At 47.8% G+C, this 16,425-nt stretch overlaps 1 protein-coding gene across 1 annotated transcript in view; it reads right to left on the bottom strand.

The window, feature by feature from the left end:
* Positions 1-1,367: 1,367 nt before the first annotated feature.
* Positions 1,368-16,425, bottom strand: part of AP1G1 (adaptor related protein complex 1 subunit gamma 1) — an 89,050-nt gene continuing 73,992 nt past the window's right edge. Inside the window, exon 22 of the mRNA XM_085858167.1 lies at positions 1,368-2,904. Within this exon, the coding sequence (XP_085714293.1) occupies positions 2,812-2,904 (93 nt within the window). The 3' untranslated portion in view covers positions 1,368-2,811. The remainder of the gene's footprint in view (positions 2,905-16,425) is intronic.

Raw genomic sequence — 16,425 nt, 5'->3', positions numbered from 1 at the left:
CGCAGTCTCTGATTGTCTTCACAGAAAGAGCAAAGTGTCAATAATAAATTTAAGAATATAGATACAAATCGTCAATATGAGGACAAATTTGTGTTTGAAATCATGATTTGAGAAAGCTTGGTATTAAGTGGACTCGTACTTTTGCACCCCCACTGTATCCAATAGAAAGCTCAGTCGAACCACTTACTGACTGCCCGATACTAAAGTTCAGGACCGTCCAGGTGACGAAGAAAGCTGAAATTTGTGTACCGACAGACATCGAAGCTGATACACAAGGAAAAAAATCACAGAATAGTCGGAAAACATCCGAAAATGAAAATATAAATCAAAGATAATAAAAACATTTTTAAAAGTGAGAAAAAAAAGAAAATACAGGTGAATGATCACAGGCAATGGGGATCACAGTAATTTCACGTTCCGGACATCAAAACCGTGAGACCAGGAAAAAAAAAAACAAATGCCCCTGAGAAATTGGAATTGTCTGGGGTCAAACATGTAAAAAGTGTTCCCCCCCCCCCCCACTCATTTGAACCTGTAGTGTCCATCTTGTTTACCCCGTGTAGCGAGGAGGGGAGTGCGGAAAGGAAAGGCAAGGAACGACATTATATATATATATATATGTATATGTATGTATATATATATATATGTATATGTGTATATATATATATATATATATATATATATATATATATATATATATATATATATATATATATATGTATATTGTATATATAAATAAAACACACACACGATATTGTCCAACGATTGTGATTTTTTTTTTCCAGTGTACCAGCTTCGATGTCCTTCAGCACACAAAATTTCAGCTTGCCACATCACCCGGCAGGTACTGATCTTTATCAGTCAATGAGTGAATCAGTGGTTAGATAGAGCTTTATTTACAATATTTTATATATAAACATGACTTCTCCACGATTTGTCCCTAACAACTCCCACTTTCCACAAAACACCCTTAACTTTGACCCCCCGGCCCCTCCTATACGTGTAATAAAGGTGTCCCAAGAGAGGAACATGGAATTGATGGCTATTCGTGCAATCTACTGTTTGTTCATCTTCAGCAACTCACCATTGCAGTGAAAAATTCTCCAGAGGCAGAGTGTGTGTGTGTGTGTGTGTGTGTGTGTGTGTGTGTGTGTGTGTGTGTGTGTGTGTGTGTGTGTGTGTGTGTGTGTGTGTGTGTGTGTGTGTGCTTGCGTGTGTGTGTGTGTGTGTGTGTGTGTGTGTGTGTGTGTGTGTGTGTGTGTGTGTGTCTGTGTAGGGAGGGCAAAAGCTTCAGAACAGAAATCAGATCGGTGAATGCTTCAAGGTCGGTGAATCAGATCGAGCTTAATCACCACACACATACAAGGTTCATAAATGTATTTTTTATTTCTCGTGGCAAATCCACAGCATAATGGTTACGATCTGTAAAATTTATCATCCCTCCAACCCCATTCAATCACACCTCCCTTCTAACGCCAAAACATACCGTTGCAAAATCCAAGGCAAAGGAAAATACATATATAGCAGTAGCTTCATGTAATTATTAACATCTATTCAAATAGCTCTTTTGTCTGTTTCTCTCTCTCACTTTTCTCAAAAGCGCACACCAAGTATAATACAGAACATTAAATCTCAGCTCTGGAAGAGACGTCTGGGAATCCGTTTTAAACCTCTGGGAAATGTTTCGGTCATAGACATGAGGCCCGCCAAAGCAAGGGAGCGAGAAGTCTCAGAAGGAGCTGCATGGGGGACTGCACTGATGTTTGAACGCGCATGGCCAGCCGGTGAATTAACCGGCCTGGTACAGCGAGGTGGGGCAGGTGACGTTCCGTCGATGAAAGCCCCGTCCCCCTGCCCAGTGGTGAAGCAGCTACCGGCGTTTTTTTTTTTTGCTTCTCCAAATGAGAAAGAGATCCGTCAGAGCATGACTTGGATCCATCACAATCTAAATCAACACGACTCAGACAGACCAAAACAAAAATAAGGAAATTATGCAGGTGGTCATAATTTTACAAAGAACAAGTACATCAAAGCCAGACAAAGCAAATGAAGAATCAAACATTGCACTGAGCTCGCCTGCATCGACAGCCTCAGATCACCGGTTTTCCCCCAGGACATAAATTTGTCCGATATGGTAAGGAAAGACCTTCTGATGCTTGCGAAACGTTTTAGGTACAGTAATGAATTTCAGTAAATAATGGGGGAAGAAAAATAACTTGGAATTGGGGGGGGGGGAGGGAGAGAGGAGCTATGTTTAAAAAATCCGCTCTGCTTGCCATCAGCAAACAGTCCAAGTGACAGGCACCTTTGTCCCGGCTTGGAACAACCGTGCAAAATGGGTTTTGCCAAGAGTCGTCGGTTAAGGCTCAAAAGGTGGAAAGCCACAGGAAGAGGGAAGTGGGAAAGATGAGCTAATCGAGAGAATTATTGGGGTTTGGTTGAAAAGGTAGGGGTGGGACCAAAAGGGAGGGATGAAAACCCGGTGGGTATAAAAGAAAAACAAGCACAGGATTTACAATTTCAAGAAATCAATAAGCCACAGGAACTTGCAGCTCAGGCTCAGACTTTATATAATAGCTTTGGACATCCGATGTGGAAGAAAACCATAGGTCAGAGGTGACCTTGAAGGCCGAGAACAGTGGCTCAGCCTTTTGCTGATATCCAAGCTGTGAGCTGCCGGCACACTCCGCCGCATGTGATGAAGTCGATGAGACAAACTTCCCAGAAAAAAATGACAAACTGTGTCAGTCAGAGCACAATGGACGGCTGGTCGGGGTGGCAGGCACTGGCTGGGTACGGCCTTCACTGCCACTACTGTGGTGGGAAGTTGTTCACTTCTCCAATTTCCTGCATGGATGTACCACGGTGCGTGTATGTCAAACGTAGACGCATTCTTCGCTGTTGCTGTGGTGATTGGAGAAAATGGAGGAGGGTAAATTATTAAAGGGAAACAAACGTGATAACCAACAGGTACACTGAACAACCCACACAAGATAGGCATCCATATTGTCATGGATTGCTAATCCAAACTGTCTTTTTTAAAGGGAAATTTAATTAAAAATTAGGAACAAGAGTTCCGAGTTACTGGACTCGGCACCATAATACAAACAATTACAATGGCACTTGGTTGAGCACATACCTCCATCATGCTGAACTGTTTACATTTTGTAAATCATACCTCCATCACTCCATCATGCTGAACATCTAAAGTATTGATACTTGAACAGATTGGGCAAAAGATTGGCAGATGGAACATAACCTGAGCAAGTGTAAGGTGTTGGGAAAGAACAATGAAAATAGAGATTACAGGATACAAGGGGTAATTTTGGAGCGTGTCACACACGAGAAGGATCTGGGGGTGGTAATAGATACGGGAGGTAAGCAGGCAGCACAGTGCCAGGCAGCTGCAGGTAAAGCAAATAGGATTTTAGGTTGTATTCGGAGGGGGATCATTTATAAAAAGAGGTGGTGTTAACATTGTAAAGAAGTTAGTGAGGGCCACATCTAGAATATTGTGTGCAGTTTTGGTCACCACAACTCAGGAAGGACATAGATGCTGTTATTAAAGGGAGAGATAAAATAAGTGCAGATGAATTATTCAAGAGTCGGCAGTGATCGGACCAGTGGCCATTGCTTGAGAGTAAAGAAGAGGAGAGTTAAGATGGTAGTCAGGTAGGGGACTTTCGCTCAGAGTAGTTAATGCATAGAGTGGCCTCCCTGGAAAGGTAGTGGCAGCAGAAACAGGAGATAAGTTTAAATTAGAATTAGATAGGTACCTGGAAGTTATGGAGACAGTGGGGCATAGGGATGTTGGCAGGACTTTTTGGTAGCTTGAGCATTGATGGGTGATTGTGTGTGTGTGTGTGTGTGTGTGTGTACAGAGTGCTGTTGGTGGGGGTCTTGTCAAGGGGTGGTGTGTGGTTGATGTGTTTTTAACCAAGCCCATGCCCCCTCTCCTGAGGAGAAGAAAAAAAATGAAAAAACACAAAACTTAAAATAAATTGATTGAAAAAATTTTGCATTTTCTTCTTTGGATGCTGTGTTGATAAATTAGTGTGGTGTTCACGAAGGCATGATGGACTGAATGGCCTCCACCTCTGTCCGATTTCCTTGTATCCTACCGATAGGACAGATCTGCACCAAAATCGAATTGGCTTGTGCTGGTCACCTAACCAACTCAACCACCTAATTTTGTCAAAACACTCAATAGCTTTTTGAGACAATGTGCTACATATAGATTTTGGCCCCATCACTCAAAGGTGAAGAATGACTGCAAAAATAAAAATAAGTAATAAAAAAAGAAAAAGTTTCCAGATCCGGATCTTCACCAAAATCGAATAATTTTGTCCTATTCACACACACACAACCTACCCACAAAATTGTCTGAACCCGTCTAACTTTTTGAGATATCTTGCTTGAAGACAGACAAGGGCAAAACCATAGCCTCTGTCCACCTTTGGTGGCAGAGACAATGAAATGCCCACAGTTGTGCGAAATTTGGTATTTTTAGTGACGTGGGTTGGCAGGACGGCCTCGAGGAACACACACCCGCCTCTAATCTGTCAAGCACGAGTTTGAATCTCAGCCATAACTTGGGAAACACCTGGGAAACATATTCGTGTGTGTGTGTGTGTGTGTGTGTGTGTGTGTGTGTGTGTGTGTGTGTGTGTGTGTGTGGTGTTGGCTTAATGATTTGGGTGGTGGGCTTGGGATCCTGGGATCCTGAGTTCAAATCCCACTCTCTGTTGAATTAATACCAGGTGGGGTTGACTCGGCCTGTCATCCTTCTGAGGTCGGCAAAAATGAGTACCGGCATGCTAGTATACTGTGTCGGAGTGGCGACCCGTCCGTCTCCCTCTCAGCGTTCTCCGTTCTCCTTCTCGACGTTCTCCGTCTCGACGTTCTCCGTCTCGGCGTTCTCCGTCTCGACGTTCTCCGTCTCGGCGTTCTCCGTCTCGGCGTTCTCCGTCTCGGCGTTCTCCGTCTCGGCGTTCTCCGTCTCGGCGTTCTCCGTCTCGACGTTCTCCTCCTCGACGTTCTCCTCCTCGACGTTCTCCTCCTCGGCGTTCTCCTCCTCGGCGTTCTCCTCCTCGGCGTTCTCCTCCTCGGCGTTCTCCGTCTCGGCGTTCTCCGTCTCGGCGTTCTCCGTCTCGGCGTTCTCCGTCTCGGCGTTCTCCGTCTCGGCGTTCTCCGTCTCGGCGTTCTCCGTCTCGGCGTTCTCCGTCTCGGCGTTCTCCGTCTCGGCGTTCTCCTCCTCGGCGTTCTCCTCCTCGGCGTTCTCCTCCTCGGCGTTCTCCGTCTCGGCGTTCTCCGTCTCGGCGTTCTCCGTCTCGGCGTTCTCCGTCTCGGCGTTCTCCGTCTCGGCGTTCTCCGTCTCGGCGTTCTCCGTCTCGGCGTTCTCCGTCTCGGCGTTCTCCGTCTCGGCGTTCTCCTCCTCGACGTTCTCCTCCTCGACGTTCTCCTCCTCGACGTTCTCCTCCTCGACGTTCTCCGTCTCGGCGTTCTCCGTCTCGGCGTTCTCCGTCTCGGCGTTCTCCGTCTCGGCGTTCTCCGTCTCGGCGTTCTCCGTCTCGGCGTTCTCCGTCTCGGCGTTCTCCTCCTCGGCGTTCTCCGTCTCGGCGTTCTCCGTCTCGGCGTTCTCCGTCTCGGCGTTCTCCGTCTCGGCGTTCTCCTCCTCGGCGTTCTCCTCCTCGGCGTTCTCCTCCTCGGCGTTCTCCTCCTCGGCGTTCTCCTCCTCGACGTTCTCCTCCTCGACGTTCTCCTCCTCGACGTTCTCCTCCTCGACGTTCTCCTCCTCGACGTTCTCCTCCTCGACGTTCTCCTCCTCGACGTTCTCCTCCTCGGCGTTCTCCGTCTCGGCGTTCTCCGTCTCGGCGTTCTCCTCCTCGACGTTCTCCTCCTCGACGTTCTCCTCCTCGACGTTCTCCTCCTCGACGTTCTCCTCCTCGGCGTTCTCCGTCTCGGCGTTCTCCGTCTCGGCGTTCTCCGTCTCGGCGTTCTCCTCCTCGGCGTTCTCCTCCTCGACGTTCTCCTCGACGTTCTCCTCCTCGACGTTCTCCTCCTCGACGTTCTCCTCCTCGACGTTCTCCTCCTCGACGTTCTCCTCCTCGACGTTCTCCTCCTCGACGTTCTCCGTCTCGGCGTTCTCCGTCTCGGCGTTCTCCGTCTCGGCGTTCTCCGTCTCGGCGTTCTCCGTCTCGGCGTTCCCCGTCTCGGCGTTCCCCGTCTCGGCGTTCCCCGTCTCGGCGTTCCCCGTCTCGGCGTTCCCCGTCTCGGCGTTCCCCGTCTCGGCGTTCCCCGTCTCGACGTTCCCCTTCTCGACGTTCCCCTTCTCGACGTTCCCCTTCTCGACGTTCTCCTTCTCGGCGTTCTCCGTTCTCCGTCTCGGCGTTTTCCTTCTCGACGTTCTACATCTCGGCGTTCTCTGTTCTCCTTCTCCTTCTTCGAAGGTGTTCTCCTTCTCGGCGTTCTTCTTCTTCATCTTCATCTCTGTTCTCCTTCTCCTTCTGAGAAGGTGTTCTTCTTCTCGGCGTTTTTAAATTTGCGCTTATTCATTTTGTGCAATCGATGTGGGGGGGGGGGGACCATTCCCGAGCCTTCACGGAAAGATTTGGGAATAAGGAATCAAAGGCGGTGGGGAGCTCTAACAACTAAGACAAGAAGGTCTTGACTGATCGCTGCCCAAATGCATCAAAGATGTTTCTCCCGTGATCTCTCACGGGAGAGGGGCAAAGAAGATACTGAAAGACAACCTTCTAAGGCGGCCCCATTGTACACAGTCTTCTCTTGGTGTGCAGGGCCACGTTTCTGCGTTGACAATCTTCGCGCTGACGGAACCGCACCGTGTGGTTGGCTTTTTTATCAAGTAAACGCGGACGTCGTTGGAGACACCTGTTGCGGACGTCGTTGGAGACACCTGTTGCGGACGTCGTTGGAGACACCTGTTGCGGACGTCGGGGAGACACCTGTTGCGGACACCCAACAGCTGTGTTTTCCTCTAATTCCACAACACTCGCCTTCCAGCTGTTGCTTGTCCCGTCGAGCCTTTTCGGGTTTACTTCATTGCAGGATTTGAGGGACATTTCCTCGACGGGAAATCTTTGAACGACGTCATCATTTTAATTCACTTTGCACAGATTAAAAGGTTGGGACGAGCTGCAGTTTGAGCAGCAACAAGCGTTTCCATGTTTCAAACGTATTCTGACCGCGTTCTTCACGGAAAATCAAACAAACACAGCTTGATAATTAAATCTTGGTCTGTTAGAACAAAGTACACCCAAAGGTTTAATCACGGAAACGTTTCCAAGAAGGTAAACAAACAAATAAACAAACAAAGGATGAGAGGGAGGGACGGGGTTTCAACGTATCCCGGCATGCTTCACGCCTCTCACGTTCTCTCGTTATACAGTAATAATAATGATAATAATTAAAACTGCGATGGTTAAACCTTCATTTGTTTGTTTTAAATGACATTTTACGCGTGTTTGATAATTTAATGGAGATTACTCTGTAAAACGTCTCCACACAGATAATCCCTCAGCGGACGTTATTCGTGCGTGTTCTTTCACACAAGATGGCGGTTTCCTCGCTGTCCTGTGGAGAGGTGTCTTGGTGCTGAGATGGATAAAACGGGACTGGTTTGTGACGGTTAAACGTTCATTTGTTTGTTTGAAATGACATTTTACACACGTTTGATGTTTGTTGCGTCTCCAAGTCACGTGACAGTGTTGTCAGAAACCCCGTCCGTCACGAACCGTGTGCTTTGTTCGAGTACGTTTTGAGGTAACTTGAGAACTGTATCGCTTGTACGTGTGTTACAGTGTGGAGATATTGTTTTCTTCTTGTTATTTCAGTCGATCACTGAAAACGAATCCGTGACTCACGTGACGCGTCACAAAGCAATGTTTGTACGTCATCGAGGTCACGTGATTGAAGAGTGAAACTGGCGGTGCATTGATGTCCTCGTTGCACCGCGGAACTACATCTACTATTTAAACAAAATTATTTCTCTTTTCCAATATTCTCAATCATCTATCTATAATTCCAGCAATCTGTGTGTGTGTCTGTGTGTCTGTGACCGCTGTTTCTCGACAACCGCTGGTCCGATCTAATTGAAACTTGCCAGATATATTGCTGAGGACCTGAGGATGTGCCTTTACAAGGTTTGATATTAATCGGACAAGTGCTTCCCAAGTTATGGCCATTTATTTATCAACCAATGACCGAACACGTTGCTGCGTAGGCGTGGCCGATGTTGAAGAGAATCTCAGCCGCGTTCGCCATTACGGGTTACAACGTACGGACTTCTGGATAGTGATGACTTCATGTGTTCTAATAATTTCTCGATTTCTTATGCGCATTTATAGATAAACACAATGCCCCAAGTTACGATCTTTTTCATATTAGACAGTGCATACATTTTGGTAACATCAGAGTGAGCTGGTATGCTCCGAACCAGGCAGTAAATTTTAAACGCGCGATAACTTACGATCGAAAATAAGCAAGTAGGAGACAAAATTTAAACAATGTGGTGTTTTTTTGGTACCTTTTAGATGTTTTTTTTGTTGCTGTTTTGGTACTTTTTCCCCCCCAGAAAATGGCGTCACACTGCAGAGAAAGTAGTTACCTGTACATCTATCTATAATTCCAGCAGTGTGTGTCTGTGTGTCTGTGACCGCTGTGTCTCAACAACCACTGGTCCGATCTCATTGAAACTTACCAGATATATTGCTGGGGACCTGAGGATGTGCCTTTTCAAGGTTAGATATTAATCGGACAAGTGCTTCCCAAGTTATGGCCATTTATTTACCAACCAATGACAGGACACGTTGCTGCGGCCATTTATTTACCAAGCAATGACATGACACATTGCGTAGGCGTGGCTGCGTAGGCCGGTGCATCGCCGGCGGACGATGACGTCGCAGTCCGTGCCGGTTACATGGCAGCGAATGTCATGGCAAGCAAAGACAGGGAGGTAAACTTGATTTTAATTGACTGTGTGTGGAAATGTTGTTGTCGCGAAAACGCGAGAGCGAAGGAACAGCCTGTCTGGCTGTCGTTTCTGGCTCGCGGTTTGAAAGGTTTTTTTTTTTGCACGTACGGCCACGCACGTGCTAAGGAACGGCCTGTGTGGCTGTTGTTTCTGGCACGTGGTTTGAAAGTGTTTTTTTTTTGTTTGCACATACGGGCACGCACTAGTCTATCTATAATTCCAGCAATCTCTGTGTGTCTGTCTGTCCGTCTGTCTGTATGTGTGCCTGCGACCGCTGTTTCTCAACAACCCCTGGTCCGATCTAATTGAAACTTGCCAGGAATATTGCTGGGGACCTGAGGATGTGCCTTTTCAAGGTTTGATATTAATCGGATAAGTGGTTCCCAAGTTACGGCCAATTATTTGCCAACCAATGACAGGACACGGTGCTTTGACGTCACAATTATTATTATTATTATTTTTTTTTTTTGTATACCTTGGTCGAGGCTCGTATGAGAGTTAACACACAACTCACATCAAGGAGGCATGAGACAAGAGGGGCGGGAGTGGAAGGGACAAAACAGTGGGGAACAGACACATTAGGTGAACTGTGGAAGGGAGAGGGATGGGGATGGGACGGGGAACATGGCGAAGAGAAGATGGACATTTCAGGGACTTTCAGGAAGGAAAGCAGGAGAAATGAAGGAAGTGGGCTTGGGTGGATTATCGGGGGTAGAAAAGATCGAGGATTTGGATGGGGGAAGATAAGAGGTGGTGGTGAACAGCTGTTTTGAAAGCCTGGAGGGAAGAATGGAAAAGAATAGAGTGAGGAAGTTTATTCCAAAGGCGGGAAAAAGAGGAATGAAAGAGTGAAGATGAGCAGTGATTCGTGATTTTGGTAGTTTTACCAGAAGGGGGTTGTTGGCGGACCTTGAGCGCCCTGTGGAAATGTGGTGGGGACAAATCGCAGAGAGAGCAGGGGGCAAGGCTGGAGAGGAGTCGGTAGAAGACAGAAAGACCACCGACCAACCTGCGGTGATTGAGTGAGAGGCCCAAAGACTCAGCTTCATTGCGGGAGATGCCGATGATCTTAAATGCCCTGGTTTCGACAGCGTGAAGCCGAGAAAGGTGGGAGGCAGGAGCACCAGCCCAGAGGGGAGAGCAGTACTCCATCAGGCTACGGACAAAAGCTTTGTAAGTGGTCAGGAGCTCAAGAGGGCCGAGGAAGGACTTAGCACGACGGAGGATTCCCAGTCGGCGACTGGCTTTTGAGGCGAGGTTGGAAATGTGACTTTCCCAGGAAAGGTCATGGCAGATAGTGAGACCTAGAAGCTTGAAAGAAAAGACTTCTTCCAGAGGATTGTTGAGAAAGTGGATGGGGGGTTTTGTAAACGGTCCTTTCGAAGAGACATAGTGAGAGTGTGAGATTTGTCTGGATTGAAAGACATGTTCCACGTGTTGGACCAGTTTGTGATTTTATCCAGATCTGCAGTGAGCGAAGAAGCTGCTGCTTGCCGGTCTGAGGGATGACAGATGGTACGGCAGAGGGTGGAGTCGTCGGCAAAGAGAAATAGAGGATTTTCCAGAGAGTCCGAGAGATCATTGATGAAAACCAGAAAAAGAACAGGGCCCAGAACGCTACCTTGAGGAACTCCAGCCTGCACAGGAAGAGGGGATGAAAGAACTCCATTTAGGGCCACACGTTGACTGCGACAGGAGAGGAAGTGTGCGAGCCATGAGTGGAGATGGCCTTGAATACCATGGGAAGAGAGTTTGGTGAGTAGGGAAGGGTGCCAGACTGTGTCAAAAGCACGTGATATGTCCAGGGATACGGCTCGGATTTCCTGTCTGGCATTGAGGACCTCCATCCATTGATGGGAGAGCAGAAGCAGCATATCCAGGGTAGAGTGACCTGGTCTGAAACCAAATTGATGATTGGAAATCAAGCCATTGGAGAAGAGGAAGGATTTCATGTCTGAAGCGATGATGGATTCCATCACCTTGCTGTTGATTGGGAGAAGGCTGATTGGTCTGTAGTTACTGGGATCTGTTTTTGCACCTTTTTTATGCAGGGCAGTGATGTTAGCAGATTTCCAAGCAGATGGCAGATGACCTTGGGCAAATGAGAGGGTGAATAGAACAGAGAGAGGGTGAGCAAGAGCAGAAGAGCAGGCTTTGAGGACACGTGGGCTGATGCCGTCTGGACCGGTTGCAGAATCTGACTCGAGGTTTGAAAGCAAGCTCTCCACCTTGTCAGGAGAAAAGGATACAGAGTCCAGGGACAGTTGGGTGCGACTGGGTAAAGTGGGTAGAGATAGTGATGGGTTTCGGACACAAGATTTAGCTGCAAACACCGAGTTTAGACATTCAGCTTTATCACGTGTGGAATCAGCAGTGCGGCCATTTGAGGTAAGGGAGGGGATGGAGGGGGAACATACACCAGAAACAGTTTTCATTAAACGCCACCAGGATTTTGAGGAGGGAGAGAGGTTTGAGAGTTCAGACTTGAGATGAGAAAGATGTTGTTTTCTGGCTCTCCTGAGGGTAGATACACACTTGTTCCGAGCTTTGTGGAAAGAACTGAGATTGCCCTCAGTTGGGTTTGCTTTCCATGAGGCAAAGGCAAGTTGTTTCAGGACAACTGCCTCGCCACATGCTTCAGTAAACCAAGGGCGGGAGGAAGGGTAAGACAACTGAACACAAGAGGGGATAAATCTGTGCATGAGGGAGAGCAAGTTTCTTTGAAAGAATTCCCAGGATGAGTTGATGTTTGAGAGAGTAGTGATAGGAGACCAGTCTGTAAGTTTGATGGCTGCTCGGAGACCCTGCCAGTCGGCTTGAGTGAAATGCCAGATTCGACGGCGGTGAGGTGGTTCTCTGATAACAGCCAGAGAGACGTCCACTTTGACAAGGACGTGGTCAGAAGAACCAATTGGAGCGAAGGAAGAGCAGCAGATATTTTCAGGGAAATTTGTCAAAATCAGATCCAGAAGAGATGGAGTACCATTGGTTGAGATCCGGGTCGGGAAGTTGACCGATTGAGTCAGTCCCAATGAGTCGCAGAAAGCTTTTGCTGAGGTGCCATGGCAGGTGAGAGAGGTACTCACACCTAGCCAACTGGCGTGATGACAATTGAAGTCACCACATAAGAGGAAGAGAAAGTTTGGATGAGAAGATAGAAGATGGTCCATGTTTTCGGATAGTGAGGTGTAGATGGAGTCATCACTGTTCGGTGGACGGTACAGTACACATATAAACATGAGGTGGGAGTGGAGGGGAAGCCGAAGCCAGAGGTATTCCTGGGGGTGTGGGGGAGTGAGAGCAGTGCATGGAGAGTGAGGAAGAGTCTTTGATGAAGAGAGCAACACCTCCACCAGGACGAGGCTCAGGTCTGTCATACCGTAAGAGGGAGTAGCCAGGGAGAGATACTTGGGAGTCAGACACGTCTTGGGAGAGGAAAGTTTCTGTTAGGCAGATAATGTCTGGTTTGTCAGTGGCAACCTGTATGGAAAGATCTGAAAGGTTTGAGCGAAGGCCCCGGATATTTGAGGTCCACACTTTTAATGAAGAGGAAGGGGAGGACGCTTTGGGTGCAGGAGGTGGGGGGGGAGGGGGAGGGGGAGGGTAGGACAAGGGACTAGGGGGGCAGGTATGGAAGGTTGCTGAAGGAGTGTGGGGTATTGCAGAATAGCGAGGGGAGGGGGCCGAATGAGGAGGAGAAAAGGCTCTGTGGTGCTGGGGGAGAGGGGGGACAAGAGACAAGGAAGAAGGCAGTTTAGGATTTGAGGAGGTGGAGTGAAGAGATGGACGTGAGAGGGCAGTGGAGGGAGGCAGGTTGGTGGATGAGAGGTGTATGTACTTTTTTGCATGTACGGCCACACACGAGTAAGGCTTAGTTGAGAATTTAATGACAAAAGTGATTGTTAAACCCCGTGTCGGGCTGCTTGGTGGACGCGCTGATTATAAATTCCTCCATCTTGTTATGAAAAACGTTGTGACTCCAATATCTCAGTTCGAACCAAGGCCTGAGGAAGTCCATGTGTGTCACAGATGACAAGGCATGATCAATCAAGAGTGTGTTCAGTTAACGAGCACTCGCCAAGTGGCTTAAGCACTCAATTTGAAGCTGTTGCGGAACGGCTGGCTTGGCAAGCAATAGCTAGCGCTTGGTGACCAAACACCTGTGATGAAAGATGAAACAAGGATTCCAGAATTTTTTTTTTTTAATAAAACTGCCTGGAAATGAAAATACAGTATCTGTCAATCAACGTCGGCCAGTACAGGTCTGCTCCCTTGGCTGGGACACGCTGGAGTTTGGGCAGCTTGCAAATAAAGCTCTCATTCTTCAATTGGTGTGCGTGTGCGTGTGTGTGTGTGAGTATGAGTCCAGCAGGAAATCTTTAAGAGACATGATGATAAATGAAATCATTGTAATATGAAACCAAAAGCACTTTCCAGAGACTTTCATCAACTTTTAAGGATATAACAACAATACTCTTTATAATAATAATCTATCCATAATTCCAGCAGTGTGTGTGTGTGTGTGTGTGTGTGTGTGTGTGTGTGTGTGTGTGTGTGTGTGTGTGTGTGTGTGTGTGTGTGTGTGTGTGTGTGTGTGTGTGTGTGTGTGTGTGTGTGTGTGTGTGTGTGTGTGTGTGACCGTGACCGCTGTTTCTCGACAACCACTGGTCCGATCTAATTCAAACTTGCCAGGTATATTGCTGGGGACGTGAGGATGTGCCTTTTCAAGGTTTGATGTTAATCGGACAAGTGGTTCCCAAGTTATGGCAACTTATTTACCAAACCAATGACAAGACACGTTGTTGCGTGGGCGTGGCCGATGGGGATGGAAAGTTCAGCCGCGTTCCCCATTACTGGTTACAACGTACGGACTTCCGGATCGTGATGACCGTGTATTCTAATAATTTCTCGATTTCTTATGCGCATTTATAGATAAACACAATGCCCCAAGTTAAGATCGTTTTCATATTAGACGGTGCATAAATTTCGGTAACATCAGAGTGCTGGGATGCTCCGAACCAGGAAGTAAATTTTTTTTCTCTCTCTTCTCTTCTCTTTTTGTTTTTCCTTGCCACGACATTGTGAAAAGGTAAAATACTTTGGCGCTAATTGAATAATTGGGTATTAAAACTAAATGCGAATAATCGTAACTGAGAATAATATGCGAACTTCTGGGTCACGCACGTCCGGGCACACGAGAGCGAAGAAACGGCCTGTGTGATTGTTGTTGCTCGCGGTTTGAATATTTATTTATTTTACGGGCACGTACTAGTAATAATAAGAAGAGCAATCAGAGATTTCAGACTCTCGCCAGGGCTTCTGAGTGGTGTATTTTTTTATTATTGTTGGTTTTAGGGTAAATCCAACATGGCTGCCAACCATGTGGCCGATGATATGTGTGTGTGTGTGTATATATATATATATATATATATATATATATATATATATATATATATATATATATATATATATATATATATATATATATATATATATATATATATATATATATATATATATATATATATATTGTTGTGGATTTGGAAAGCTACCACACTTAACATTCAGGTCCTTGAGCTCAGTTATATCGGTAAGTACATGTTGCCAGTTAGGGTCCCAACCCTGGTCTAATGGGTAATTAAATGTTCCTGCGCTGTGAAGTTGTTTTAAGAGTTTGATTTTCTTTTGGTTATTTTTTACATCACCAACTACATCATCGACTCCACCGCCGACCACACCGCATCGCCCTCGCCTTCGCTTCACTCCCGTCACCACGCCAACGTGGCCAATCGGCGGGGAGCCGGCGTCTTCCGCGCTCTGCCTCCGACCCAGCACCGTCGCCATTAACCACGCGGTCTGAGGAGAGGCCGTAGGCGGAGCCACGAACACCCCCCCCCCCCGCTGGAGACTCCGCCCAAGGGAGTACCCTGCCCACCGCGCACTTGTCCAATCGGGAGCGGACGAGGAGTCACATGGGGCCTCCGGTCCAATGGGAGGGCGAGTGGGGAGGAGAGAAGCATTCGTTGAGCGGGAGGGGGGATATAAGGTGTGTTCTGAGGAGATTTCGTCGTCGTTCGTTCCCTGCTTGTCTTCTCCTGTTTTTCTTCTCTGCCCGGCTCATCACCTTGGCTTCTGAAACGACCTCATCCCGGGCCCAGAGCTTCGCGTCGTCGCCTTTCGCCTGGCGAGGACGGCGACACCAGTCGCACGACAAGGAGACGTCCAGCTGCGCGCACGTGGCCAGGTGGCCAGCTACCCTGACCCTCAGCCCGACTGTCCTCCGGGCTGGAGGTCCCATTAAAGACCCAGGGGGTCCAGTTCTGTCTGGGTGTGCGTGTGTCTGTTTGTGGCGCCCGTCTTGTAAGTAGTGAATTGTATAAGTGTCTGTATTAGTTGGGTCATCTGGAGAACTTCCGTGACCGTGGAGAGCGAAGGTTGGTTTCTCAATGGATTTGTCTTCTATGAGGGTTAATTTGAAAAAATAGCGGGGGTGACCCTCGTGAAAGTATGGGCTAACTCCGCTGGGGGCCAAAAACCAAAATGGCCACCACCCACCATCTTGATAATTGGTTTTTCAATGGATTGGCCTAAAATTCTGATCAGCATATGCTTTCTGGGTTTTTTGGGGTCGAGGAATTCATATTTAATATCAGTTTTATGATCCGACCTCATTATGGCCTCCAAATCAAAGATGGCCGCCACCCGCCATATTGTAAATTGGTTTTTCAATGGTTTGGCCTAAAGTGCTGATCAGCATATGCTTTCTGGGGTTTTTGGGGTCGAGGAATTCATATTTAATACCAGTTTTATGATCCGGCTTCGTTATGGCCTCCAAATGAAAGATGGCCGCCGTCTGCCATATTGTAAATTGGTGTTTCAATGGTTGGTGTGGTGGTGTAGCCTGCGGGCATGCAGGGCGGGGCATGATGATGGGAGGAGGGGTCATTGTGGTCATCGTATCTGCAAGGAATATAAGGTGTGCGCGCCGCCTGAGGCGTCGTAGTAATGCTGGAGTCGCCCGGCTCGTGAGTGTGCTGAATACGCAATAAAGGAGAGCCATGGGCAAAGTACGCTCGCGCTCGCGCTTGTGCACCACAGCCCGGCTCGACTGTTCCTCCACATCGTGTCTGCCTACTAAGCATCTTCTATCAGTACACCACAGTTGGCTGACGAGGATCTTCGGATCGGCGTGTGCAGGGCGGCAAATAACCCGTGCGGTTCCAGGCTACGGAGCCAAGGGTCTCGCCAGCACGAGCATGGCAGAAGGTCGGGGCACGGCGCACGGCCGCGTACCCGTTTTCGGGGGAGATGAATTCGAGTTGTTTTCTGAACAGTTGGGTTGCTACTTTCGCGTGAATGATGTGGATGATGAAGAGAAACGCAAGGCGATCTTGCTCGCCTTGCTATCAACGGAGCACTACCGGCTGCTGAGT

The sequence above is a fragment of the Eptatretus burgeri genome, chromosome 15, assembly GCF_056783735.1.
Source record: "Eptatretus burgeri isolate ZD-2024b chromosome 15, Ebu_testis_v1, whole genome shotgun sequence".
Lineage (NCBI taxonomy): Eukaryota > Metazoa > Chordata > Myxini > Myxiniformes > Myxinidae > Eptatretus > Eptatretus burgeri.
Note: the sequence above shows the minus strand (reverse complement) of the source record. Positions and strands in the feature narration are given on the sequence as shown.